Here is a 27,562-nt window from a genome sequence, read left to right on the forward strand (position 1 = left end):
GGCGGCATACAAATCCAATAAATTATTATTATTATTAAATTATTATTATTGCATTTGTTATTGTTGTGAGCTGCCCTGAGTCTTCGGAGAGGGGCGGCATACAAATCTAATTTTTTTTTAATTATTATTATTATTATTATTATTATTATTATTATTATTATAATAATAAAATAAAATATTCAGAGTTCAGGACACTTTGGACGGGGCCGACCGGGATGAAGTTGGAAGTTTGAAGAGGAAACCCAAGGAGAAAAGATGACGAGCGCGGGAAGAAACGCCTGTCCTGCCTTTCTCTGTGGGGTGGGACCGATTCTCCCACTGTGTGTGCAGCCTGTGGACCTGTGTGGGTGTGTGAGTGTGTGTGTGTATGTGTATCCATCTTACGCAACCTCTGAATGAGATGCCATTTCCTCCTTCTCGTCCCCAAGTAGCTCAGGCGGTACCCAAATTATACAGGTGCCATGACAACGGAGGGAGATCGCAGAGGAGAAAGATCTTGCAGCGTGATCCACTCCGTCTGGTTTTACTTTCTGGGGTGGGGGTGGGGGGTGCCGAAAGAAAAGCCCATATGGGGCTAGAACTGGGACCTAGAAGAACTGGGTTGTTTTTTTACAGAATATGAGACTTGGAAGGGACCTTCCTGGTGGTCCAGACGAGTGATGGTGAACCTTTTTTCCCTCGGGTGCCAAAAGAGCATGTGTGCATGCTATCGCGCATGCGCGGGTGCCCCCACCCATAATTCAATGCCTGGGGAGGGCGAAAACAGCTTCCTCTGTCCCCCCGAGGCCCCCTTTCCCAACTTCTGGTGGGCCCAGTAGGCTCGTGTTTCGCCCACCACAGGCTCCAAAGGCTTATTATAATAATAATTATTATTATTATTATTGTTGCAGTGGTTGTTGTTGTTGATGATGTTATTATTATTATTGTTGTTGTTGTTGTTGTTGTTGTTGTTATTATTATAAAAACATAGTTGGGAGGGACCTTGGAGGTCTTCTAGTCCAACCCCCTGCTTAGGCAGGAAACTCTAGACCACTTCACACAAATGGCTATCCAACATCTTCTTAAAAACTTCCAGCATTCAAAACTTCTGGAGGTAAGCTGCATTAATTGTTCTCACTGTCAGGAAATTCCTCCTTAGTTCTAAGTTGCTTCTCTCCTTGTTTCGTTTCCACCCATTGCTTCTTGTTCTGCTCTCAGGTGCTTTGGAGACTAGGTTGATTCCCCTTCATAGAAGAGAAGGGAGGGGAAGGGAAGGGAAGGGGAGAGAAGGCACCCTGAAGGACTTCTAGTCCAACCCCCTGCCTAGGCAGTGTTCTGCCGGCGTGTTTCAACCGCACATAATTACAAGGTAATTAGTCCAGGAGGACACACACCACACAATAAAAGGAAAACCCAAAAGTTTTTATAAACAGAAAAACAGAAACAGCTCCCTTTTTAAATGTCAAAGGGATTTTCTGGTACACACAAGGCACAGGTTAAATGCAGTCCAATTGCTCACCCAATAACTGGGAAATTGAGTTCAATTCTAAAGTCCAGAGAGTACACACACAATCTTGAACAGCACAAAAACCACAATCTTGACAAAACAATGAATCAGATAAAACTGCCATGAGGCTAAAACACCAAGCTGCACTTTTATCTGTAGCACTAATTACAGCAGCCCCACCCAAGCACAGGTGGCCTCATTTTCTCTTGTAATAATCCTTCAGTTGTTGTCTCCTATGCATCACTCTACGCATGCGTGGATGTGTCATTAATTCTTGTTCAGAATCCAGAGATGATACAGATGATTAATCTCCTCCTGGGCTGTCTGCCAAACTCCCCTCTTCCCTGTCACTCACGCTTCCTTGGTCAGAGGAGGCTTCGTCGGCAGATTCTACTGGGAGCAAAACAGGCCTGCGGCATGTGGATGTTTCCCCCACATCCACCTGCATATTCCTTGGGGCAAGAGCTGGGCCAGAGCTAACCACAACAGGCAGGAAACCCTAGACCACTTCAGACAAATGATTATCTAACATCTTCTTTAAAACTTCCAGTGTTGGGGCACTCACAACTTCTGGTGGCAAGCTGTTCCACTGATTAATTGTTCTCACCGTCAGGAAATTCCTCCTTAGTTCTAAGTTGCTTCTCTCCTTGTTTAGTTTCCACCCATTGCTTCTTCTCCTGCCCTCAGGTGCTTTGGAGAATAGCTTGACTCCCTCTTCTTTGTGAGATATTGGAAAACTGCTATCATGTCTCCCCTGGTCCTTCTTTTCATTAAACTAGCCATGCCCAGTTCCTGCAACCAGTCTTCATAGGTCGATTAAATAATCCGACAAACATTTCTGGAAACTTAATAAACTCACCGTATGGGCTCTGATTTGAGATGCTGGTTAAGCACCTGGACGAGGAGTTCTTCGGAGAAGGGCAGCTGTCCCTCCTCTCTCTGGACATCAAAGTGGGCCGTGTTGCACAGGGCGTGAACCCCAGTGTCCGTCCGGCTGGAGATGACAAATTTGACTGGCTCGGATGCTCTGAGTTTTTCTGCAGCCTTCTGTGAAATTGGAGGGGGGGGGAGAAGCAGACCCTCAGCTATTGGAGAGTTTTAGACACTTACACATTTATAGCTGAAAAAGGCTGGAGCAGACACACAGTGATATTTGCACAACCAATTTTGCTTTAGTCTGGTTGTGGTTTTTTTATAACTCGGCTTAGGTGACAAGGTGCAAAGAACTAGTTGCAAATCCTCCTTCTTTTAAGGATGTGGCAAGTTAGTGGGTCACAGAGGCAGAGAATAAATTGGAAACACAGAAACATAGAAGATTGACAGGCAGAAAAGGACCTCCTGGTCCATCTAGTCTGCCCTTATACTATTTCCTGTATTTCATCTTAGAATGGATATAGGTTTATCCTCGGTATGTTTAAATTCAGTTACTGTGGATTTACCAACCAGGTTTGCTGGACGTTTATTCCAAGCATCTACTACTCTTTCCGTAAAATAATATTTTCTCATGTTGCTTCTGATCTTTTCCCCAACTAACCTCAGATTGTGGCCCCTTGTTCTTGTGTTCACTTTCCTATTAGAAACACTTCCCTCCTGAGCCTTATTTAACCCTTTAACATATTTAAATGTTTTGATTGTGTCCCCCCCTTTCCCTTCTGTCCTCCAGACTCTACAGATTGAGTTTATGAAGTCTTTCCTGATGAGTTTTATGCTTAAGACCTTCTACCATTTTTGCAGCCCGTCTTTGGACCCGTTCAATTTAATCAATCTCCTTTTGTAGGTGAGGTCTCCAGAACTGAGCACAGTATATTCCAAATGGGGTCTCACCAGCACTCTATACAGTGGGATCACAATCTCCCTCTTCTTGCTTGTTTTACCTCTAGCTATGCAGCCAAGCCTTCTACCCGCTTTCCCTACTGCCTGACCACACTGTTCACCCAACTCTAGGGAAATGGTGACTTTGGGTGCTTGCTTTCTGGGTGTGGAAAAAAACTGAGCGCCCCCCATTGGGAGAGTGACCCCACCACCCCTTCCTACCCTAGATGCTGGATCCTTACCTCCAGGTGATTTTCCACACCGACTGCTGGCATGCTGGGGGGCTGAGCCATCACACCACTGCAGGGGACAAAGGAGAAAAAAACCCAGTGAAACTACAGTGGTACCTCTACTTAAAAACTTAATTCGTTCTGTGACCAGGTTCTTAAGTAGAAAAGTTTGTAAGTAGAAGCGGAGAGAAGCCTCCGTGTGGCCTCTCTAGGAATCTCCTGGGAGGAAACAGGGCCGAAAAAGCAGGGAGAAGCCTCTGTGGGTCCTCTCTAGGAATCTCCTGGGAGGAAACAGGGCCGAAAAAGCAGGGAGAAGCCTCCGTGGGGCCTCTCTAGGAATCTCCTGGGAGGAAACAGGACCGAAAAAGCAGGGAGAAGCCTCCGTGGGGCCTCTCTAGGAATCTCCTGGGAGGAAACAGGGCCGGAAAAGCAGGGAGAAGCCTCCATGGGGCCTGTCTAGGAATCTCCTGGGAGGAAATAGGGCCTCCACCCTCTCTGTGGTTTCCCCAATCGCACACATTATTTGCTTTTACATTGATTCCTATGGGAAAAATTGCTTCTTCTTACAAACTTTTCTACTTAAGAACCTGGTCATGGAACGAATTAAGTTCATAAGTAGAGATACCACTGTACATTCGAACAAACTGTGTGTTTGCTACGTTCTTAGCTGAGACAGGACAATATCCTTTGCGGCTTTCTAGAATTCCTTTGAAACTTTTTGGAAATCCCACTGGCCTGTTTACACCTTGGCAAGTTGTCTCTCAACTACATACCCATCACTAGCACACCCAAAGGAATGGAGACATGCCAAAACTGCTAATGGTGGCAATTTCTGAACCTAATACTGCAGCATTGTACTCTTGTTGTGGTTGAGCCGGTACATACCCAGAAAATTAACTTGTTCGGCTGCCTAAGTATTTCTGTCTGTTTCTGTTATTCCATCCGCAGTTTCTGTTCCCTACTTTTTAAGTGTAATGCAGATAATTACAGCAATAATTACTATTCCCAATTCATTATCTCCTTTTAGTCTCGAAGTTAAAGCAAGCAATAGTTCTGAAGGCAAGAACCAAAATATACCCACTCCCGGGGTAGGTTAAAAGAGGAATTCTTTGCTAAGAATGAGTGGCACGGGCTTTTGTGTGAAATAATTGCCTTTTTAATAATAAAATGCCTAACAAGGTTAAAAAGCAAAATGAAAATATTGAAGTGGCAGGTGCAGACTCAAATCCGTATATGAATAACAGCTTTCACCCACATGCTAAATTCCAATTATTCCCCCTGCCATCACTCAACCTGACAAATTTCTCACTGCCTAAGAACAGTGGGGGGTTTTCAGACTGTTCTGGGGGTTTTATGGAAGACTTAAGAGCAGAAAAAATAATAATAATAAATCCCAGTCACTTTTTTTTATCGCGAGAGCGTTGCCTCTCTATCGGATATTCTGAGAAATATTTTCTTTTTTAAAAAATTGAATAAGTTACTCGGCTAGTAACTCCTTGGTAACCTCTTGTCCAGGTTAACAAATTACAGTGGTACCTCTACCTATAAACGCCTCTACTTATGAACTTTTCTAGATAAGAACTGGGTGTTCAAGATTTTTTTTCCTCTTCTCAAGAACCGTTTTCCACTTACAAACCCGAGCCTCTGAAACTGTAACCAGAAAAGGCGGGGAGAAGCCTCTGTGAGGCCTCTCTAGGAATATCCTGGGAGGAAACAGGGCCGGAAAAGGCGGGGAGAAGCCTCTGTGGGGCCTCTCTAGGAATATCCTGGGAGGAAAAAGGGCCGGAAAAGGTGGGGAGAAGCCTCCATGGGGCCTCTGTAGGAATCTCCTGGGAGGAAACAGGGGCAGAAAAGGCGGGGAGAAGCCTCTGTGGGGCCTCTCTAGGAATCTCCTGGAAGGAAACAGGGCCGGAAAAGGCAGGGAGAAGCCTCCGTGGGGCCTCTCTAGGAATCTCCTGGGAGGAAACAGGGCCTCCACCCTCCCTGTGGTTTCCCCAATCGCGGGCATTATTTGGTTTTACATTGATTCCTATGGGAAAAATTGCTTCTTCTTACAAACTTTTCTACTTAAGAACCTGGTCACGGAACGAATTAAGTTCGTAAGTAGAGGTACCACTGTACTGTGACTATCAAAACTCCGAGGGAATGGGATAATCCTTCTTTATTCTACCGAATGGATGAGTTTATCTTTGCTGTGCCCTAAGGAAGGACTACAAAAATCAATTTTGAAGCAGAGTCGCGTGCCACAAAGGCTTGGTTGGGTTCCAACAACATTGAAATGCAATATATTTTCCCATCCCATTTGGATATGGCTACTTCAAGCCTTGTGGTTCTTGAAAAAGGAGTCTTTGGCAGTCTGGAATGAGTTTCCCTATTCCTGAAAGAATGTTCTTTCTGTGCCAACTTAGGAAGCTCAAACTTCCCAAGGAGCTGCTAATCCAGTTCTACAGAGGAATCATTGAGTCTGTCATCTCATCTGCACCTCTATAACTGTCTGATTTGGTTCTACAACAAAACAAGACCGACACAGACTTCAGAGGAGAATCAAAACTCCAGAAAAAACAATTGCTGCCAACCTGCCTTCCATTCAGGACCGGTATACTGCACGAGTCAAAAAAAGGGCTGTGAAAATATTGACTGACCCCTCGCATCCTGGACACAAACTGTTTCAACTCCACCCTTAAAACGTTGCTACAGAGCACTGCACACCAAGACAACTAGACACAAGAACAGTTTTCCCCCCGAATGCCATTACTCTGCTAAACAAAAGGAAGGGAGGGAAGGGGAGGGGAGGGAAGGCAGAAGAGGAAAGGAGCGGAAGGAAGGGGAAGAAGTACAACTAAAGCTCTGGAATATGGGACTGACTTTCCCAACAATATCAGAAAGCCACCATCAAATAAGTTTCAGATATTTTGTAATAATTGCATTAACCTTAATCATTTGGTTACAGTTAAAACAACCTTTAAAGATTTTGTTAATTATACATATAACTACAGCAGCTAGGATTGTATATGTATAGGGCCTTCTCTGTGGCGGCTCAGGTCTTTGGGAACCAACTCCCCGCAGAGATTCACACCGCCCCCACCCTCCTGGCCTTCCAAAAGGCCTTAAAAACATTGCTTTGCTGGCAGGCCTGGGCCCATTGAGGACTAACACACTGCTCCAGCCAGTACTGATGAATTATAGATGGATGAATTGTTTTTTTTAATATTGGGGTCTTAATTTTTGTATGTGTTTTATTGTTGAATCCATCAGGAGATCTATCTATCTATCTATCTATCTATCTATCTATCTATCTATCTATCCATCCATCCATCATTTATCTTTCTATATCTATCTATCATCTATTTACCGTCTATCTATCTTTCTGTCTAATCTATCATCTATCTATCATCTATCTATCCATCTATAATCTATCTAGAATAGAATTTTATTGGCCAGGTGTGATTGGACACACAAAGAATTTGTCTTGGTGCATATGCTCTCAGCGTACATAAAAGAAAAATATACATTTGTCAAGAATCATGTGGTACAACACTTAATGATTGTCATAGGGGTCAAATAAGCAATGAAGAAACTATCAATATTAATAAAAATCTTAGGATACAAGCAACAAGTTACCGTCATACAGTTCTAAGTGGGAGGAAAAGGATGATAGGAATGATGAGAAAAACTAGTAGAATATAAGTGCAGATTTAGTAAAAAGTCTGACAGTATTGAGGGAATTATTTGTTTAGCAGAGTGATGGCTTTCGGGGGAAAACTGTTCTTGTGTCTAGTTGTCTTGGTGTGCAGTGCTCTGTAGCAACATTTTAAGGGTAGGAGTTGAAACAGTTTATGTCCAGAATGCGAGGGGTCAGTAAATATTTTCCCTGCCCTCTTTTTGACTCGTGCAGTATCCAGGTCCTAAATGGAAGGCAGGTTGGCAGCAATGGTTTTTTCTACAGTTCTGATTATCCTCTGAAGTCTGTGTTGGTCTTGTTCGGTTGCAGCACCAAACCAGACAGTTATAGAAGTGCAGATGACAGACTCAATGATTCCTCTGTAGAACTGTATCAGCAGCTCCTTGGGCAGTTTGAGCTTCCTGAGCTGGCGCAGAAAGAACATTCTTTGTTGTGCTTTTTGATGATGTTTTTGATGTTAGGTGAGCATTTTAGGTCTTGAGATATGATAGAACCTAGAAATTTGATGGTCTCTACTGTTGATACTGTGTTGTCTAGTATTGTGAGAGGTGGAAGGCCCTATCAATTTATCTTTCTATATCTGTCATCTATTTCCTATCTATCTATCTATCTATCTATCTATCTATCTATCTATCTATCTATCTATCTATCTATCTATCTACGGTATCATCTATCTATCAATCATCTATTTATCTTTCTATATGTATCTATTTATCATCTATTTACTATCTATCTATCTATCTATCTATCTATCTATCTATCTGTTATCTACAGTACTTATGTAATATAAATAAATACATAAATAAAATAAAACACACACACACACACACAAAATTAAAGACCCTATTAACGATTACAATGGGGTAAAAAAAATTAAGTTTCTGGGTCTCATCGTTCTTTTTCTCCCCGGAGTTTTGAATTCCTCTTCGAAAGACTTGGCATTTGCACGCGCGCTCTTTCTCTTACCTATATTTGGCCCCGAAGTATTGGAAGAATATTAAGTAGCGAGTTTTGATAGAGTTCATATCCCACAAAATAAAATTGCAATTTCCACTTGATAGCCCCCCGCCTGCAAAAAAATCAACTTTGCATGCCCAGAAGCGTTTCTTGTCTCATGCAAAATAAATATTGCTTAGCAAATTTAGAGGCCCGACTCTAAAAATGCCTCTTTTTTAATTTTTTGGCTGTTCTGACTTTCCTCCTAATGGGACTTTTTTTCGACGCTTTAGGACAAAGTTGGCTCCTCTATGACTTGTGGACTTCAACTCCCAGGATTCCTAGGCCCATCATGCTACCTCAGGAATTCTGGGATTTGAAGTCCATATGTCACAGAAAAGCCAACCCCTGCTCTAGTCTCCTGGAGAGAAAGGTCCCTTGCGGTAGTCTATCCAATTGCTTGCCCCGCTGGAATACATTAGCTGGACTGTGGTTTTTCAAACATGCCCCACGCGTGATATTTCCCCTCTCCCGGATTATTTCCCTTCTCCTTCCTTCCACCCCGCCCCTCGGGGCCGGGAATTGGATATTTCCATGGCCCCCCAATTGGTGGGCTCTTGCAGGCACTAAACCGGCCGTCTAAATTTCGGTTCTATTGAAAAGATAGGGCGGTTGCAAGGGGCCTTAAAGCGGGGCGGCGTCGCGCCTTGATTGCAACCTTGGCCTATAAATGGAACGGCGGGCAGGAGCGGGAGGGGTTGATTGGGTCGGATTTTTTTTTTTTGTCTAAGGGACTCGGGGAAAATTCTCAACCTCGCAGAAAAACGCCCAATTTCTTTTGTGGCAAAAAAAACAACAACCACCCCCAAGATCCAAGCTCTGTCTTTCTGTCTGTGTGTGTTTGTGTCTGTTGGTTTTTGTTTTCTGGGGCATACTAGATTCAACACCTCTGACCATGTGCAGAATTCTTTCTCTAGCTGAGAAATAATAACAAGAACAACAACAACAACAACAGAATTAGAAGGGACCTTGGAGGTCTTCTAGTCCAACCCCCTACTCGAGCAGAAAATCCTACACTATTTCAAACAGATGGTTATCCAACATCTTAAAAACTTCCAGTGTTGGAGTATTCACAACTTCTGCTAAATCACTCTCAAAAGTTGAATCTATACTGCACAAAAAAATAAAGGGAACCCTCAAATAACACATCCTAGATCTGAAGGAATGAAATATTCTCATTGAATATTTCATTTGCACAACTATTCCATTGGCACAATAGCATGTGAAATTATCTGTCAATCAGTTTTGCTTCCTAAGTGGACAGTTTGATTTCACAGAAGTTTGATTTACTTGGAGTTATATACTGTTTTTAAGTGTTCCCTTTATTTTTTTGAGCAGTGTATAACAAATGTGTAGTTTTCTCTTTGGGGATGAATGGGGGAGCTTTTTGAGAGGGGCCAGAAGGAATGTATGGGCAGATACTGATTCTAACATGTTAGCCATGGTTAGTTCAGGGTTTGTTTGGGGTTGGTTTCTCCCCCCCCCCCCCCTTCCAACTACTCCATTGTGCGAAGAGGCCAAGAATACATTCCTACTTGGGCCGGTAAATTCTTTTTTTGGCAACTCTGCTCCCAGACAGAACAAAATAAAACAGAAATGGAACAAATAAACAGCAAGCCTGAAGGCTTGGCAACCATCAGGCCTGAGCACTTCTCAAAAAGACCACCCAATATGATAACCCAACCACAGACGGTCTGCCTGGGTGAAAATTCCGAGTTTGGGCTTAAAAATAAACAAGCTTCTATCCCTTTTGATGGCAAGAGATACCTTCTGTCTAAGCAAGGATAGGAGGGGGGTTGGTTACATTTTCTGGGCTTGATGTGATTGAATTCGGAGATCAAGATGGAAGATTCCCATTCAGGCATGAAAACCGCTCTTTTTAGTTTATCCTGCCTTCCTGGGTTGTTGTACAGCTTAAAACAGCTGGCGGGCATCTGGAAGAAAAGTCAGAGGGGAAAAAAATAAACAACTTCAGCACTTGAAAGTGAAGATCCGTAATAGAGTAGCAGGAAGGTAGAGTTAAAATTATGCTTAAATTCTTCTGCGTAGGGAAGCATTGAATAACAACAACAACAACAACAACAATAATAATAATAATAATAATAATAGGAGGGAGGAGGAGGAGGAGGGGGAAGAGAAGAAGAAGAGGAGGAGGAGGAAGAAGAAGAGGAAGAGGGAGAAGAAGAGAAGGAGAAGAGGAGAATGACGGAGAAGAGGAGGAGGAGGACGAAGAAGAGGAGGAAGAGGAAGAAGAGAAGAAGAGGAGGAAGAGGAAGAAGAAGAGAAGAAGAAGAGGAGTAGGAGTAGGAAGAGGAAGATGAGGAGGAAGAAGAAGAAAGGAAGAAGAGGAGGAAGAAGAAGAGAAGATAAGAGGAGGAGGAGGAGGAGGAAGAGGGAAGAAGAAGAACAACAGAATTGGAAGGGACCTTGGAGGTCTTCTAGTCCAACCCCCTGCTTAGACAGGAAATCCTACACCACTTCAGACAAATGGTTATCCAACATCATCTTCAAAACTCCCAATGTTGGAGCATTCACAACTTCTGGAGGCAAGCAGTTCCACGGATTAATTGTTCTCACTGTCAGGAATTTTCTCCTTAGTTCTAAATTGCTTCTCTCCTTCCACCCATTTCTTCTTCTACTAAAAATTATTTAGCTTTCGTCAGTCCTTTACTGACGTCATCAGAGTATAAAAATCTGCAAGCATTTCTTTCAACGGGGATTTTAATACTCTGACGATGTCAGTAGTAGAGGACTGATGAAAGCGAAGTCATTTTTAGTCGTTTTAAATACATTTTAAACATTCTGGAGATGGCAATGGCTAAATATTTCCCCTTGTAACAATCACGTTTGTGGGTCACTTGGGTTTTGGAGGAAAAGTTTCCCAGAGTTCTGCGTGATGAAGGGCGAGGATTAAACAGAATTCCCTCTGCTGCTCTTAGCTGTTGAGGCCTTACCACAATTCCAGATTCATCCAGTCATTGCAAACACAGAAGTGAAAAAGAATGCAGCCCTCACGGTCTTATATTCTAAATGCACCCCATAGCCCCTCAAAAATCCTGAGGTGTGTGTGTGTGTGTGTGTGTGTGTAACATTGGATCCTTGTTCTACGGCACAAAAGGCTCCTAAAATTACCATTCTTTAAAAGAGTTCCCGCTTAGAAGCTTGGGAAGAAGACAGCGGTGGGTTCATCCAAATAAATTTTGGACGAAATTTACAAGGCAAATTCCCGGCGTGATTTCCAAAACCCTCCTTGCAGTCATGAGGGCTAGAAACTTGGCTTATTTATAAATGCGCCACCCAGCCTCAAAGGGAGAACCCTGGACTGTTCCAGCATGAGCCACTGTCCTGCTATTTCCTCCCCGCACCCAAATGGATGAAGGAAAGAAGAAAAATAAGGAGTTGGGGTTCGGGTTCTGAAAGTTCAAATGGACACCAACTGCTTAATATTTAAAGGGAGCGTCCATTTTTAAAAAATTGTTATTATTTTTGGAGGAGGGGGTTGTGTGTGTGTGTGAGCAGATTCCTGCCAAAAAAGCACGATAAAATCAGCAACTCGTCCACTGCAAGGCTGTTTTCCAGCTGCAAATTACAAATTGGGAGACAGCCTCCATCTGTATGGGAAACGCCTTGTTTTTAAAAAGGCCGGTCCAGCCATTGTAAAGGAATTTGGAGAACAATCTGGAGCTGAGCTCAATAATCTCGTCCCAAACCGCTTCGTCTGGGCTGAATCTCCGAGCCTTTGCTGGGGTTTAGGCCAAAATAATCCATGGGAAACTTTTTGAATGCTGCAAAGAATTCCGTGTAAATGTCAAACTTTAACGTTCCTCCTTAATGTTCTTTAACTCCCTGGGTGAGCTCTGGAGGGGAGACCCAAATTCATTTTGGCCCTCTGGTCCTCTGAACTCAATAGTCTTTTGTTGATTTATTTCCATGTTGATTCGAGAAAGAATTTCCCTGCTGGACATGTAAAGATCCTGAGAGAGGTCAACTAATCAATTGGCCTGGAGTTCATCTACAGGTAGTCAACTTACCGTATTTTTCGGAGTATAAAATGCACCTTTTTCCCCCACTAAGAGGGTGGAAATGACAGTGCATCTTATACACCGAATGTGGCCACCCGGGGCCTCATCCCCTGCATCCCATTTTTGCAAAACACGGGCCTGTTTTTCGCAAAAATGGGGTGCACAGAGGGTTTGAGAATGCTCCCGGAGGGTGGGGGAAGGCAACCCCCCCCCCGTTTTTTGCAAAAAAAATCAGGTTTAAAAAAAGGGGTGATTTTTCCCCCTTTCCCCCAGCCCCCAGGAGCACTTTGCAAGCCCCCCCCCAAACCCTCTGCATGTACAATTTTTGCAAAAAAACCAAAACCAAATTAATGTTGCCTGTCGGGTCCTCTGAACTCAATTGTCTTTTGCCGATTTATTTCCCTGTTTATTCCAGAAAGAAGTTTCCTGCGTTTTTTGCAAAAAAAAAACAGGGGTGCACAGAGAGTCTGGGAAGCTTGCGGAGTATTTTGGGGGTCTGGGGAGTTCTCGGAGAGGGGCGGCATATATATATATATATATGTCGCATGCTTTTTGCTGAATTTGAAAATTAAGGGAGACTAGGATAGATCTATTTCGGCCTTATTTTGGCCTCATCAGCTAGCCATACCCACTGGGACTTGAACCTGCAGAGAATTAACCTCTAGGCTACAGTATCCAATCTCTTCAGCATAGACATATAGATAGACAGACAGACAGACAGACAGACAGACAGACAGACAGACAGACAGATAGATAACGTAGAGAGATAGATAGATAGACAGACAGACAGACAGACAAATAGACAGATAAATAAATAGATAAAAAGAGAAAAATATCAATAAATCAATAAATCAATAAATCCTTTTTTTCTCACCTCATTGAAATCTTGGTGCGTCTTATATAGTAGTGGATTGCTACTCGTACGGTAGGGGACGGTAAGCCAGTAGCGCAACACGAGTGGGGGCGCTACGGTGCCAGTTCTTTGGGCGACATCATCTTTCCCCCCATATTTTTGCTTTGTGTGCATGCGCAGAAGCAAAATGCCGCGGAGGGGAGGGGAGCGTGCACGAGAGGTTTCAGCAATTATTTTGCTTCTGCGCATGTGCGGAAGCAAAAAAACCCACCAAAATCTCACAGGCACACGTTCCCTCGCGAGAAAAAATGGTGGAGCCCATAGGACTGGTGTAGGGATTCTTGCTTAGAGGGGCGGCGTTGGACTAGATGGTTTAGGTTAGGTTAGGTTAGGTTTATTGGATTTATATGCCGCCCCTCTCCGCAAACTCGGGGCGGCTCACAACAATAATAAAAAACAGTACAGTACACAATACCAAATACAATGCCCACCCATCCAGTTACAATTTAAATTAATAATCTCATAAAAACAGTATATATAAAAAACAGGCACACAGTCAATCAATCAACAAAACAACATGGGCAAGGGGGAGGTGTTTTAGTTCTCCCATGCCTGACGGCAAAGGTGGGTCTTAAGGAGTTTATGAAAGGCAGGGAGGGTGGGGGCAATCCTAATCTCAGGGGGGAGCTGATTCCAGAGGGTCGGGGCCCCCACAGAGAAGGCTCTTCCCCTGGGTCCCGCCAGACGACATTGTTTAGTCGACGGGACCCGGAGAAGGCCAATTCTGTGGGACCTAACCGGTCGCTGGGATTCGTGCGGCAGGAGGCGGTCCCGAAGATATTCTGGTCCGGTGCCATGAAGGGCTTTATAGGTCATAACCAACACTTTGAATTGTGACCGGAAACTGATCGGCAGCCAATGCAGACTGCGGAGTGTTGGAGAGATATGGGCATACTTGGAGAAGCCCATAATTGTTCTCGCAGCTGCATTCTGCACGATCTGAAGTTTCCGAACACTTTTCAAAGGTAGCTCCATGTAGAGAGCGTTACAGTAGTCGAGCCTCGAGGTGATGAGGGCATGAGTGACTGTGAGCAATGACTCCCGGTCCAAATAGGGCCGCAACTGGCGCACCAGGCGAACCTGGGCAAACGCCCCCCTCGCCACAGCTGAAAGGTGTTTTTCTAATGTGAGCTGTGGATCGAGGAGGACGCCCAAGTTGCGGACCCTCTCTGAGGGGGTCTATAATTCCCCCCCCCAGGGTAATGGACGGATAGAATTGTCCTTGGGAGGCAAAACCCACAGCCACTCCATCTTGTCTGGGTTGAGTTTGAGTTTGTTGACACCCATCCAGGCCCCAACAGCCTCCAGGCACCGGCACATCACTTCCACTGCTTCGTTGACTGGACATGGGGTGGAGATGTACAACTGGGTATCATCGGCATATTGATGATACCTCACCCCATGCCCTTGGATGATCTCACCCAGCGGTTTCATGTAGATATTAAATAGCAGGGGGGAGAGGACCCACCCCTGAGGCACCCCACAAGGGAGAAACCTCGGGGTCGACCTCTGACCCCCCACTAACACCGACTGCGACCGACCGGAGAGGTAGGAGGAGAACCACTGAAGAACAGTGCCTCCCACTCCCAACCCCTCCAGCCGGCGCAGAAGGATACCATGGTCGATGGTATCGAAAGCCGCTGAGAGGTCAAGGAGCACCAGGACAGAGGACAAGCCCCTGTCCCGGGCCCGCCAGAGATCATCCATCAACACGACCAAAGCAGTTTCCGTGCTGTAGCCGGGCCTGAATCCAGACTGCTGAGGACCTAGATAATCGGCTTCATCCAAGGACCGCTGGAGTTGAAGTGCCACCACCTTCTCGACAACCTTCCCCATGAAGGGAAGGTTGGAGACTGGATGGTAGTTATTAAGCACGGCTGGGTCCAGGGAAGGCTTCTTGAGGAGGGGGCGCACAACCGCCTCCTTATAAAGGGGCGGAAAGGACCCCCTCCCCAAGGAGGCGTTGACAATCTCCTGGACCCAGCTCCGTGTCACCCCTCGACTGGCCGAAACCAGCCAAGAGAGACACGGATCCAGTAAACAGGTGGTGACCTCCCAGGTCCCTTCCAACTCTGTTCCTGTTTCCCCCACTCGCTCAAAGTCTCACCCTCTTTTTTTGGGGGGGGGGCGACTACCTTCCCACTGTTCAAAAGATAAGAGCCAGGCACCCCTCCTTTAGCTGGGGATTTTATAATAATCATAATAACAGAGTTGGAAGGGATCTTAGAGGTCTTCTAGCCCAACCTCCTGCTTAGGAAGGAAACCCTACTTCAGACAAATGGTTATCTCCGGGACTGCCTTCTGCCGCACGAATCCCAGTGACCAGTTAGGTCCCACAGAGTTGGCCTTCTCCGGATCCCGTCGATGAAACAATGTCGTCTGGCGGAACCCAGGGGAAAAGTCTTCTCTGTGGCGGCCCCAACCCTCTGGAATCAACTCCCCCCCGGAGATTAGGATTGCCCCCACCCTCCTTGCCTTTCGCAAACTTCTTAAAACCCACCTCTGCCGTCAGGCATGGGGAAATTGATTCCCCAGGACCATTTTCATTTATGTATGATTTGTATGAGATGTATGATTGTTTTTATATTGAGGGTTTTAAACTGTTTTAATTAATGGATTTGTACTGTTTTTGTTGTTGTGAGCCGCTCCAAGTCTCCGGAGAGGGGCAGCATACAAATCTAATAAATAATAATAATAATAATAATAATAATAATAATAATAATCCAACATCTTTTTTAAAACTTCCAGTGTTGGAGCATTCACAACTTCTGGTGGCAAGCTGTTTCACATATCAATTGTTCTAACTGTCAGGAAATTTTTCCTTAGTTCTAAGTTGCTTCTCTCCTTGTTTAGTTTCCACCCATTGCTTCTTGTCCTGCTCTCAGGTGCTTTGGAGAATTGGTTGACTCCTTCTTCTTTGTGGCAACCCCTGAGATATTGGAAGACTGCTATCATGTTTCACCACCAAACTCTGTAGTACCATCATCTAACCCCCAAAACTTAGACTGTCCACTGTTGACCTCTCCCTATTCCTAAGAGGCGTGCATAAGTGCAGCTTGGCTAGCTAGCTAGATGGATGGATGGATGGATCGATCAATCGATAGATGGATGGATAGATCGATGGATAAATGGAGATGGATGGATGGATAGGTCAATTGACGGATGGATGGATGGATGGATAGATGGATGGATGACTAAGTCAGTAGATTGATGGATGGATGGATAGATAAATTAATAGATCAATAGATAGGTAGATAGATAGATAATTAAAACATAAATTAAAATGCAATAACATACAACAAACCACAACATTAAAATAAAATACTGTAAAACAAATGCCGGGTGGGCCAGAAGAGAAGCCAAACGGGGAGCGAGGTGAAGGCTCTTGGATAAAGCCCCCTCCTACCCACCCCCTCGCCTTCAAAGGCTGGGCGGCTGGGCGGCTGGGCTGAGCGAATCCCCCCCCCCCCGGGGTGGTGGTGGGGAGCTTCGCGAGTCGGCGGCGGATGGGAATTGGGCGACGCTCCCTTAAGGTGCCGCCGCCGCCGCCGCTCGCTCTGCCGCTCGCCGCCGCTGTTTCGTGCTGACAGCTCCGCAGCGCTTCGCCCGCCTTTCTCTCCTTCTTGCAGGCTGGGAGAGAGAGCGCGCGCGCGTTTGTGCGCAGGGCGTCCCCGGGTCCGGCTTTGGGCTCGGCTCGGCTGCAGCTCCTGGGCGCCCGGTTGGAGATGCACCCGGGCGGGTTGTGAGCGGATTCTCCCCCTTCCCCCGGCTGGGTCTCCCCCCCTCCCGCCCCCCTTTCTCTCTCTGCCCCCCGACTTGGCCAAGATGACGGTGGAATTCGAGGAGTGCATCAAGGATTCGCCCCGATTCCGGTAAGGGAGGTGTCGCTTTTTTTTAGGGGAGGGGGGCGTCTGCAAGGCGGTTATCTGTGCCTGCATTGGGTTCAAGGTGGGGTATTTTTTTTGAATTTTTTATTATTTTTTATTTGGATTTTTGGGGATTTTTTTATTTCTTTATTTGGTTTTATTTTGCATTTTCAATTTATTTTTTCCATTTATTTTATTTTTTTCATTTTTTGGGGGGGCAAGATTGCAATGGGAGAGAGACTCGGGGTGGGTGGGTGGTGTTGGAAAGGGCTGCGGGTTTGCACGCGCATCACACATACACACACACACACATATGAACCCTGGCACACGCGTCTATTGTTAACGCTCGCAGCTTCGGTGCAAATGGGGAGGGTTCGTATGCTCTTCCCCCCCCCGCCCTAAATCTCTGGGGGAGATAGAGAGAGCATCCCTATAGGGCTGCACTCCCCCCTTCCATCATGCTGCTTCATAGGAAAGGAAGGGAGGGGGGGCAAGAAAAAAATAATAAGGAAGCCTTCCCAATAAGGTTTGATCCCCCCCCCCCCCTCGGGAGAGGATCGCCCTGCCTGCCTCATGAGATCTAGTCACCTGGCTGGTGGGTTTGGTTGTTGTTTTTTAAAAAATGGATTTGATGGCTTGCCAAGCTGGGTTACCATTGACTTTGCTGGGGTGGGGAGAGGGAAAGAGAGAGAGAAAGAGGGAGGGGGGAAAGAGAGAGAGAGAGAGAGGGAGGGAGGCAGAGAAAAAGAGAGGGAGAGGGAAAGAGGTAGAGAGAAAGAGAGAGGGTGGGAGGGGGGAAGAGAGGGAGAGAAAGAGAAATGGAGGGAGGGGGAAAGAGAGAGGGAGAGAAAGAGAGAGAGAAAGAGAGGAGAGAGAGGGAGAGAAGGGGAAAGAGAGGGGGGAGGGGGAAGAGAGAGGGGGAGAAAGAGAAAGAGAGAGAAGGAGAGAGAGGGAGAGAAAGAAAGGGAGGGGGAAAGAGAGGGAGAGAAAGAGCGGGAGAGAAAGAGAGAAAAAAGAGAAAGAGAGGGAGGAAGGGAGGGAGGGAGGATGAAGGAGAGAGGGAGCGAAAGAGAGAAAGAAAGAAAAAGAGAAACCGAGGGAGAGAAAGAGAGTGAAAGAAAAAGAGAGAGAGGGAGAAAGAGAGAGAGAGAGAGAGAGAGAGAGAGAGAAGGGCATGCAGGCCTGTGGTTGTGCATTTGTGCAGGAGCCCCATGCCAGATGGATGGACGTGGTGATGGTGGTTGTGGTAGTGATGGTGGACCAGGGGCCTCGTGTGCCTGTCTCTCTCTCTCTCTCTCTCTCTCTCTCTCTCTCTCTCTCTCTCTCTCTCTCTCTCTCTCTCTCTCTCTCTCTCTCTCTCTCTCTCTCTCTCGTCTGGCGGTGGGAGAAGGAAGGAAAGGAGTGCAGAGGGGAAGATGGGTGGCGTAGGAGCATCCCTCGAAAGCCAAGTTGGATCCTGGCCAATGTGTGTGTATGCGCGTTTGTGTGTCTGTGGTGTGAGAAGAGGGGCGCCAGCTTGGGAATCGAAGCTGCTAGTTGGAGGTGGGGTTTTTTGACCTTCTGGGCCCCAAGACCTGTGGCGGTGGTGACAGCAGGAAGGAAGGAGGGAGGGAGGGAGAAAGAAAGGAAGAAAGAAAGATGATATAAGGAAAAGAGGAAGGAGGGAGGGGAGGAAAGAAGGAAGGAAGGAAGATGATTTAAGGGGAAAGAGGAAGGAAGGAAGGAAGGAAGGAAGGAAGGAAGGAAGGAAGGAAGGAAGGAAGGAAGGAAGGAAAGAAGGAAAGGACTGCTGCAATCTTCCCTCCCCTCCTTGGTCACATCAAGGTCATCCATGGCCAGGCGCCCGGGTGTGCTAGAAGGGTGGAGGCTGTTGGCTGTGTGTGTGTGTGTGTGTGTGTGTAGGGTTGCCTGCCTTCTGTGATACATATGGACTCGTACACCCACAGGCAGCCGTGCGCTGGCTTAAAATGCATTCGAAGGGCCGGCCGGCGCAGGGAAGGGGCAGGTGGCCCTGTTCCCGATGCTGGAAGGGAGCAGCGGTGTGTGTGTGTGTGTGTGTGTGTCAAACGCTTGCTGGCGGACGTGTGAGTGTGCTAACGTGTGTGCGTGCGCGTTTGTGTGTGTGAGGATCAGTACTGTATCGCTATCTATTATTTATTAGCATTGATTGAAGCCATGACGTCTGCTCCACTTTCCAGCCTCCGAAAGGTTCCCAGAAAGGAATTAGAGGCCTTGAGCTTGACAAGGGGGGGGAAGAAAGAGACAGTAAGAGGATAAAAGGAGGAGGGGAGGGGAAAGGAGGGAGTCCACCCTTCCGGAGATGAAGATGATATATGGGAAAAGAAGGAAAGGGAGGAAAGGAAGGAAGGAAGGAAGGAAGGAAGGAAGGAAGGGAGATGCTATAAGGGAAAAGAGGAAGGAAGGGAGGGAGGGAGATGCTATAAGGGAAAAGAGGAAGGAAGGAAAGAAGGAAGGAAGGAAGGAAGGAAGGGAGATGCTATAAGGGAAAAGAGGAAGGAAGGGAGGGAGGGAGATGCTATAAGGGAAAAGAGGAAGGAAGGAAAGAAGGAAGGAAGGAAGGAAGGAAGGAAGGGAGATGCTATAAGGGAAAAGAGGAAGGAAGGAAAGAAGGAAGGAAGGAAGGAAGGAAGGGAGATGCTATAAGGGAAAAGAGGAAGGGAGGGAGGGAGGGAGATGCTATAAGGGAAAAGAGGAAGGAAGGAAAGAAGGAAGGAAGGAAGGAAGGAAGGAAGGGAGATGTTATAAAGGAAAAGAGGAAGGAAGGAAGGAAGGGAGGGAGATGCTATAAGGGAAAAGAGGAAGGAAGGAAGGAAAGAAGGAAGGAACGGAGATGCTATAAGGGAAAAGAGGAAGGGAGGAAGGAAGGAAGGGAGGGAGGGAGATGCTATAAGGGAAAAGAGGAAGGAAGGAAGGAAGGAAAGAAGGAAGGAAGGAACAGAGATGCTATAAGGGAAAAGAGGAAGGGAGGGAGGAAGGAAGGAAGGAAGGAAGGGAGAGTCAACCCTTCTTCAAAAGAAGCCACTGGGTCACAAGAGAGCTGTGGTGTGCTGTTCCTTCCTTCCCATCCACCCACCCACCTGTTCATTTCCTCTGAGAACCTGCATAGCAGCGTGGCCTCTAGTCCTTGAGCGCGCGCAGAAGGCGACCAAGAGCTTCCCTGCTGTCCAGATGGCTTCTTAGATGGCAGTGGAAAGCGAGTTTCCTCTTTAATTTCCCCCCCTCTATCTCGCTAGCCTCTCGGGATGGCATTTGGGGGGGGGTTGCCTCCTCGTTCTGATGCAGGGTGGTTTTGTTTTGTTTTTTAAAGGGTGGATTTTTATTTTTTATATTTTGCTTCAGGCCCTGCCATCTGGATCGCATTTTCTTTTTTTCTCTGGCCGGCTGGCTTTCTCCCCTGCGATTCTCCAGGATTAAGATTAAATTCTTAAGCGCTCAGAAGCGACGTTCGCTTCGGCGTTCCTCTTGGGTACCTTGAAAAGGTACCGGATTAGGGGAAGATTTGAATGCTCTTAATTCCGAGACTTTGCTCGGCGCTCTCGAGTCCGTCCTTGTGAACAGGAATGGACAGATATGGCCCCTTTACCAACAGTGGACTTCAACTCCCAGAATCCTGAGCCAGCCGTTCCCGATGAGCCCCTGATGAGGAATTCTGGAAGTTGAAGTCCACAGGTTGTAAAGGGCACATAGTTGCCCATCCGTGTAAATCTGGATCTTTATTTAAGAACAACTTGTCTCCGACTGTCGCTGTCCATGGTACTTGGGGCAACCCCAGAATTTGGAGGTGTCCACCCTTCTTTCTTTTCAGGTGTGGCCGGCTTTCCCAGCTGCCCCTTATTATGTGAGTATGTAGAAGTAAAAGGATGGTTGGATTCTTGTGGGTTTTGTTGTTGTGATCCAATTCCACTTTTTTGACAAGGCCACACCAATTTTATTTTGTGGACTTCCACAAGTCTTGAACTGTTCCATTCTCTGCAGATGGGCTCAGATACCCGGAGATATATATCTCTATATCCATCTCTATATCTCTATCTCTATCTCTCTATCACTCTATCTCTCTATATATATCTCTAGCTCTCTATTTCTATCTCTATATCTATGTCTATGTCTTCCATCTCTATATCTGTATCTCTATCTCTCTATTTCTCTATATCTCTCTCTAAATCTGTATACCTATCTCTATACCTATCTATATCTAAGTCTATCTTTATATCTATCTCTATCTCTATATCTCTCTATATCTATAGATAGATAGATAGATAGATAGATAGATAGATAGATAGATAGAGACAATAGATAGATACAGTAAATAAATGATAGATGATAGATAGATACAGTAGATAGACAGATAGATGGATGGATGGACGGACGGACGGACAGAGGGACGGACGGAGGGGACGGACAGACAGACAGATAGAGTAGAATAGAATAGAGTAGAATTCTTTATTGGCCAAATGCAATTGAATACACAAGGAATTTGTCTTTGGTGCATATGCTCTCAGTGTACATAAAAGAAAATATATAGTTGTCAAGAATCATGAGGTAAAAAACACTTAATAATTGTCATAGGGGTCAAATAAGCAATGAAGAAACAATCAATATTAATAAAAATCTTAGGATACAAGCAACAAGTTACAGGCCTACAGGCCTAGGTGGGAGGAAATGGGTGATAGGAATGATGAGAAAAAAATAGTAGAAATAGAAGTTCAGAAGTAGATGGATAGACAGACAGACAGACAGATACAGTAGATAGATACAGTAGATAAATGATAGATGATAGATACAGTAGACAGACAGACAGAATAGAATAGAATAGAATTCTTTATGGGCCAAGTGTGATTGGACACACAAGGAATTTATCTTGGTGCAGATGCTCTCATTGTACATAAAAGAAAATATACATTTGTCAAGAATCATGAGGTAAAAAAACACTTAATGATTGTCACAGGGGTCAAATAAGCAATGAAGAAGCAATATTAATAAAAATCTTAGGATACAAGCAACAAGTTACAGTCATACAGTCCTAAGTGGGAGGAAAAGAGTGATGGGAATGATGAGAAAAACTAGTAGAACTAGCAGACTTACAGACAGAAGGCAACATATTGGGTAGAATGCACTCTGAAGTTAGCTTGACACAACCGGTTGAGTGCGGTGTGGTTTTCCTTTGTGGTTATTAGACACAGCCATGCATTGTTATTTGTTCTTTCCTCCTTAATGTTCGGTACTTTGAGTATTGGTTTGGGAAGTGCACTCCGCAAGCATCTAACAATAACAACAACAATTGGCTGCCGATTAGTCTCCGGTTACAATTCAAGGTGTTGGTTATCACCTATAAAGCCCTACATGGCTTAGGACCAGACTATTTATGGGACCGTCTCCTGCCGCATACCTCCCAGAGACCAATAAAATCGCACAGGGTTGGCCTTCTCCAGGTCCTGTCAACTAAGCAATGCAGGTCGGAGGGCCTTCTCTGTGGCTGCCCCAGCTCTATGGAATCAACTCTTCCACCCCCCACGTGTTAATACCATTTTATAAGGGGAGACATGAGAGCAGTCTTCCAATATCTCACAGAGAAGAGGGAGTCAAGCTATTCTCCAAAGCACCTGAGGGTAGAACAAGAAGCAACTTAGAACTAAGGAGAAATTTCCTGACAGTTAGAACAGTTAATCTGTGGAACTGCTTCCCTCCAGAAGTTGTGGATGCTCCAACACTGAAACTTTTAAAGAAGATATTGGATAACCATTTGCCTTGAGGGGTTTCGGGTTTCCTGCCTAAGCAGGGGGTTGGACTAGAAGACTTCCAACTCTTGTTGTTGTTGTTGTTGTTGTTGTTGTTGTTGTTGTTGTTGTTATTATTATTATTATTCTGAGTTAAGAATGTTAAAATGAAATTAATGCTAAAATCAATCCATAGAAAATTGGATATTTAGATGACAAAACTAGAGGTCGAGGTTTGGGAGTAGGATATGTACCGAAATTAAATAGTTTGGAATTTGAAATTTAGTTTTTGGATTATATATGCCCGACTGAGGAAATACTATTTTTATTGTAACGTGTATAGAAGATATTTTGCAATGGATTGGAAGAAAAGGTTCTATGGAGGAAAAAATTATACCTGGGAAAATAAAAATATAGGAGGCCTGGATTGGGAAAACCACATTCTGTCGGGATTACGGATGCATTTTGGCGCTCTTTGATGTAACTTAGAGACATTGCTGGCTCTGATGAAATCTGCAGCTTTCGGGGTAAAGGGTGGAAATCCTTGTTTGAGCGAGCAGGGATGGGGAGTTGATTTGCTAAAGCTTGTGGATCTTGCTTTAAGCCCCCTGCCTTTCTCTCTGGCTTGGGAAAGGAAGTGCTCCGGGGGGGGGGGGGGGTTTGGCAGCTGACCGACTCAGAAACAAGGGATGCTGTTCTATCTCGAACTTTGCATGTTGCTAACTCAGGGTCTTCGGACAGTTTTAGAGAAAAAAGTGCATGCCGTTTTAAAAATTGGCGAGGGTAAATCCTGGGTGTCCAGAGTACAGTGGTACCTCTACCTAAGAACGCCTCTACTTACGAACTTTTCTAGATAGCAACTGGGTGTACAAGATTTTTTTGTCTCTTCTTAAGAACCATTTTCCACTTACAAACCTGAGCCTCTGAAAAGGTGGGGAGAAGCCTTCGTGGGGCCTCTCTAGGAATCTCCTGGGAGGAAACAGGGCCGAAAAAGGTGGGGAGAAGCCTCCGTGGGGCCTCTCTAGGAATCTCCTGGGAGAGATTACAGAGCCGGAAAAGGCAGGGAGAAGCCTCCATGGGGCCTCTCTAGGAATCTCCTGGGAGGAAACAGAGCCGGAAAAGGTGGGGAAAAGCCTTTGTGGGGCCTCTAGGAATCTCCTGGGAGGAAACAGGGCCGGAAAAGGTGGAGAGAAGCCTCTGTGGGGCCTCTCTAGAAATCTCCTGGGAGGAAACAGAGGCGGAAAAGGCAGGGAGAAGCCTCCGTGGGGCCTCTCTAGGAATTTCCTGGGAGGAAACAGCCGGAAAAGGTGGGGAGAAGCCTCTGTAGGGCCTCTCTAGGAATCTTATGGGAGGAAACAGGGCCGGAAAAGGCGGCAAGAAGCCTCCGTGAGGCCTCTGTAGGAATCTCCTGGGAGGAAACAGGGCCTCCTCCCTCCCTGTGGTTTCCCCAATCTCACACATTATTTGCTTTTACATTGATTCCAATGGAAAAATTGCTTCTTCTTACAAATTTTTCTACTTAAGAACCTGGTCATGGAACGAATTAAAGTTTGTAAGTAGAGGTACCACTGTTGCAGTTTTTCATCAGAGTTCAACCGTGTCTTATCCAAACACGTTTGTACTTTATTAAGGGAGTTCTTTATAAATATGTTCTATAATTGTAACCTATTATAAGTGATAAAATAAGTTATAAAATTTATTATAAAATTATAAATAATTTGTCCTTTATAAATAAGTCCTTGATAAAATTGAACGGGTCCAAAGACGGGCTACCAAAATGGTGGAAAGTCTTAAGCATAAAACTTACCAGGAAAGACTTCATGAACTCCATCTGTATAGTCTGGAGGACAGAAGGAAAAGGCGGGGGCATGATTGAAAGATTTAAATATGTGAAAGGTTTAAATAAGGCTCAGGAAGGAAGTGTTTTTAGAGTAGTAGATGCTTGGAACAAACTTCCAGCTGACGTGGTTGCTAAATCCACAGTAACTGAATTTAAACATGCCTGGGATAAACATATATCCATCCTGAGATAAACTATAGGAAATAGTATAAGACCATGAGGTCTTTTTCTGCCGTCAATCTTCTACAAAATAAGTTATAAAATTTATTATAAAATTATGAATAATTGGTCGTTTATAAATAAATGCCAAAGCCCACTGTAACAACATTGCCAGATGATCCTCATTCTATCAAGGATCTAAGAGTATTCATATTTAATAACCTAAGTGCCAGAGCCCACTGTAACATTGCCAAAAAGACACTAAGAGTTGTCAATCTAATCTTGCGTAGCTTCTTCTCACACTGCTAACTAGAGCATACAAAACCTTCGCCAGACCAATCCTTGAATACAGCTCATATATCTGGAACCCGCACCGCATTTCGGACATAAATACATTAGAAAATCATCCAGAGATACTTTACTACAAGAGCCCTCCACTCCTCCACTCGCAACAGAATACCCTACATAGAAACATAGAAGATTGACGGCAGAAAAAGACCTCATGGTCCATCTTGTCTGCCCTTATACTATTTCCTGTATTTAATCTTAGGATGGATATATGTTTATCCCAGGCATGTTTAAGTTCAGTTACTGTGGATTTCCCAACCATGTCTGCTGGAAGTTTGTTCCAAGCATCTACTACTCTTTCAGTCAAATCATATTTTCTCAGGTTGCGTCTGATCTTTCCCCCAACTAAACTAACCTATGCAACCAGACTTGGGCTTAGAAAGCTTAGAACTACGTCGCTTTAAACACGACGTAAGCATAGCCCGTAAAATCATCTGGTGCAACAGCTTTCCTGTCAACGACTACTTCAGCTTCAGCCACAAGAACACACGAGCACACAACACATACAAACTCAAAGTACTCGACAGGAAATACGACTTTAGTAACCGAGTAGCTGATGCCTAGAACTCACTACCTGACTCTGTGGTTTTGTCACCTAACTCCCAAAACTTTACCTTTAGACTATCCACTGTTGATCTCTTCCAATTCCTAAGAGGTCAGTAAGGGGTGTGCAAAATCGTGCCTTCTGTCCCCTGTCCTAATGTCTCTTTTTTACTAGTATTGTGTATATAGATATTGTTATATCTTTGTATATCACCAATATGTAGTTGGACAGATGGATGGATGGATGGATGGACGGACGGACAGACAGACAGACGGCTAGATGGATAAATGGATAGATAGATAGATAGATAGATAGATAGATAGATAGATAGATAGGGGTGTGCATAAGTGCACCATAATGCCTTCCGTCCCCTGTCCTAATGTTACTTTATTATTATTACAAATATCATGTATATAAACATTGTTATATCTTTGTATGCTGCCAATACATACTTCACAAAATAAATAAATAAATAAAATGAAATGAAATAAATTTAAAATAAAATAAAATAAAATAGGAGTGCAAAAAACGAGAGAGGAATTAGATAATGCTGTTTTCGTTTGAAATTTGGTGGTGAGATTTCTTGGGGTGGGGGGGCAACGGGAAAAGTGGGGTTGGGGGAAAATTTAGGAGGGGTTTTGACCTTCACCCTTCCCTTTTCTTTGTCCTCTTCCACCATCTAACCTGTTGGATCGGTGGTTGCAATTTCAGTTCAGAGGGACGGTGGGTGTGGCTGGGCGGTCTGGAAATACATCCTTGGCCTTGGGCCATATCGGTGACCTCACTGATCAGATAGCCAAAGCCACCTGTGTCCATGACTATTTGTGGAGAGACTAGAAGGCTTTGGCATGTGTTTGTTTAGCACATTGTTGTGAGGACTCACCACCTTGGTGCGATGTGCTCTTTCCAAAATCCCCAGGTTCTCTTGTGTGGTGGCAGCTACCTATAGTTTATGTCTGAGCTCTTAGCAATTGTCTGCAAGTTCGAAATGCACACCCTTTCTTTTCCATTTTTCTTTCTTTCTTTCTTTCTTTCTTTCTTTCCTCCCTCCCTTCCTCCCTCCCTCCCATTTTTCCCTCCCTCTTCACGATCTTCCTTCTCAATTTTTCCTCCCTCCCTTCCTTCCTCCCTCCCTCCCTCCCTTCTTCCTTCCTCCCTCCCTTCCTCCCTTCCACTTCCATGATTTTCTTTCTCTACATTTTTCTTTCTTTCTTTCCTTCCTTCCTCCCTTCCTCATTCTTCCCTTCCTCTCCCATGACCTTCCTTCTCCATTTTTCCTTCCTTCCTTCCTTCCTTCCTTCCTTCCTTCCTTCCTTCCTTCCTTCCTCCTCCTCCTTCCCTCCCTCTTCCATGATTTTCTTTCTCTCCATTTTTCCTTCCTTCCCCCCTTCCTTCCCCCCTTCCTTCCTTCCTCCCTCCTTCCCTTCCTTCTTCCCTCCCTCTCCCATCACTTTCCTTTGTGCGATGCACTCTTTCTGAAATCCCCCAGACTCTCTGGTGTGGTGGCAACTATCTATAGTTTACATTTGAGCTCTTAGCAATCGTCTGCGAGTTCGAAACGCACACCAGGGTTGGGGGCTTTTTTAGAAATGGGACGGGAGAGCAACAGGAAAGTTCAGGGCAGCCAGACAGGCCCGGAAGGAGAGAAGACAAGACATCCTCGGGAAAAAGGCAGCAGGAAATGGCTGAACACAACACGGTCAACAAAAAGAGAGGGATGGGTTTTCCGTAAAGCCACCAAGAATTAAACTCAGCCCAAAAGGGAACAAGTCCGTCAGGAGTTGGGCGGCTTATAAATTTAATAAAACATACAACTGATGATCCTTTTACCCTTCACCCAAACAATTATCCCACAGACTTAACATTATGAATAATAAAAATAACATTATGAATAATTGATAAAAGGATGAACAAATTCAAAACGACAAA

At 45.0% G+C, this 27,562-nt stretch overlaps 2 protein-coding genes across 3 annotated transcripts in view; one reads left to right on the plus strand and one right to left on the minus strand.

Moving 5' to 3' along the window:
* The window catches only part of PUSL1 (pseudouridine synthase like 1), a 46,391-nt gene extending 37,974 nt beyond the window's left edge, over positions 1-8,417 (minus strand). Inside the window, exons 1-3 of one of the 2 annotated variants that reach the window (XM_070759205.1) lie at positions 8,177-8,328; positions 3,541-3,598; positions 2,346-2,533 (exon numbers count right to left, since the gene is read on the minus strand). In XM_070759205.1, coding sequence (XP_070615306.1) covers positions 2,346-2,533; positions 3,541-3,598; positions 8,177-8,235 — 305 coding nt within the window. In that variant the 5' untranslated portion in view covers positions 8,236-8,328. Of the gene's footprint in view, positions 1-2,345; positions 2,534-3,540; positions 3,599-8,176 lie in introns of both variants that reach the window. The other variant, XM_070759204.1, reaches the window with a different exon arrangement.
* An 8,360-nt stretch (positions 8,418-16,777) lies between these two features.
* ACAP3 (ArfGAP with coiled-coil, ankyrin repeat and PH domains 3) overlaps positions 16,778-27,562 on the plus strand; it is a 136,036-nt gene continuing 125,251 nt past the window's right edge. The window contains exon 1 of the mRNA XM_070759208.1: positions 16,778-17,013. Coding sequence (XP_070615309.1) covers positions 16,967-17,013 — 47 coding nt within the window. The 5' untranslated portion in view covers positions 16,778-16,966. The remainder of the gene's footprint in view (positions 17,014-27,562) is intronic.

Source organism: Erythrolamprus reginae, chromosome 8, assembly GCF_031021105.1.
Source record: "Erythrolamprus reginae isolate rEryReg1 chromosome 8, rEryReg1.hap1, whole genome shotgun sequence".
Taxonomy (NCBI): domain Eukaryota; kingdom Metazoa; phylum Chordata; class Lepidosauria; order Squamata; family Dipsadidae; genus Erythrolamprus; species Erythrolamprus reginae.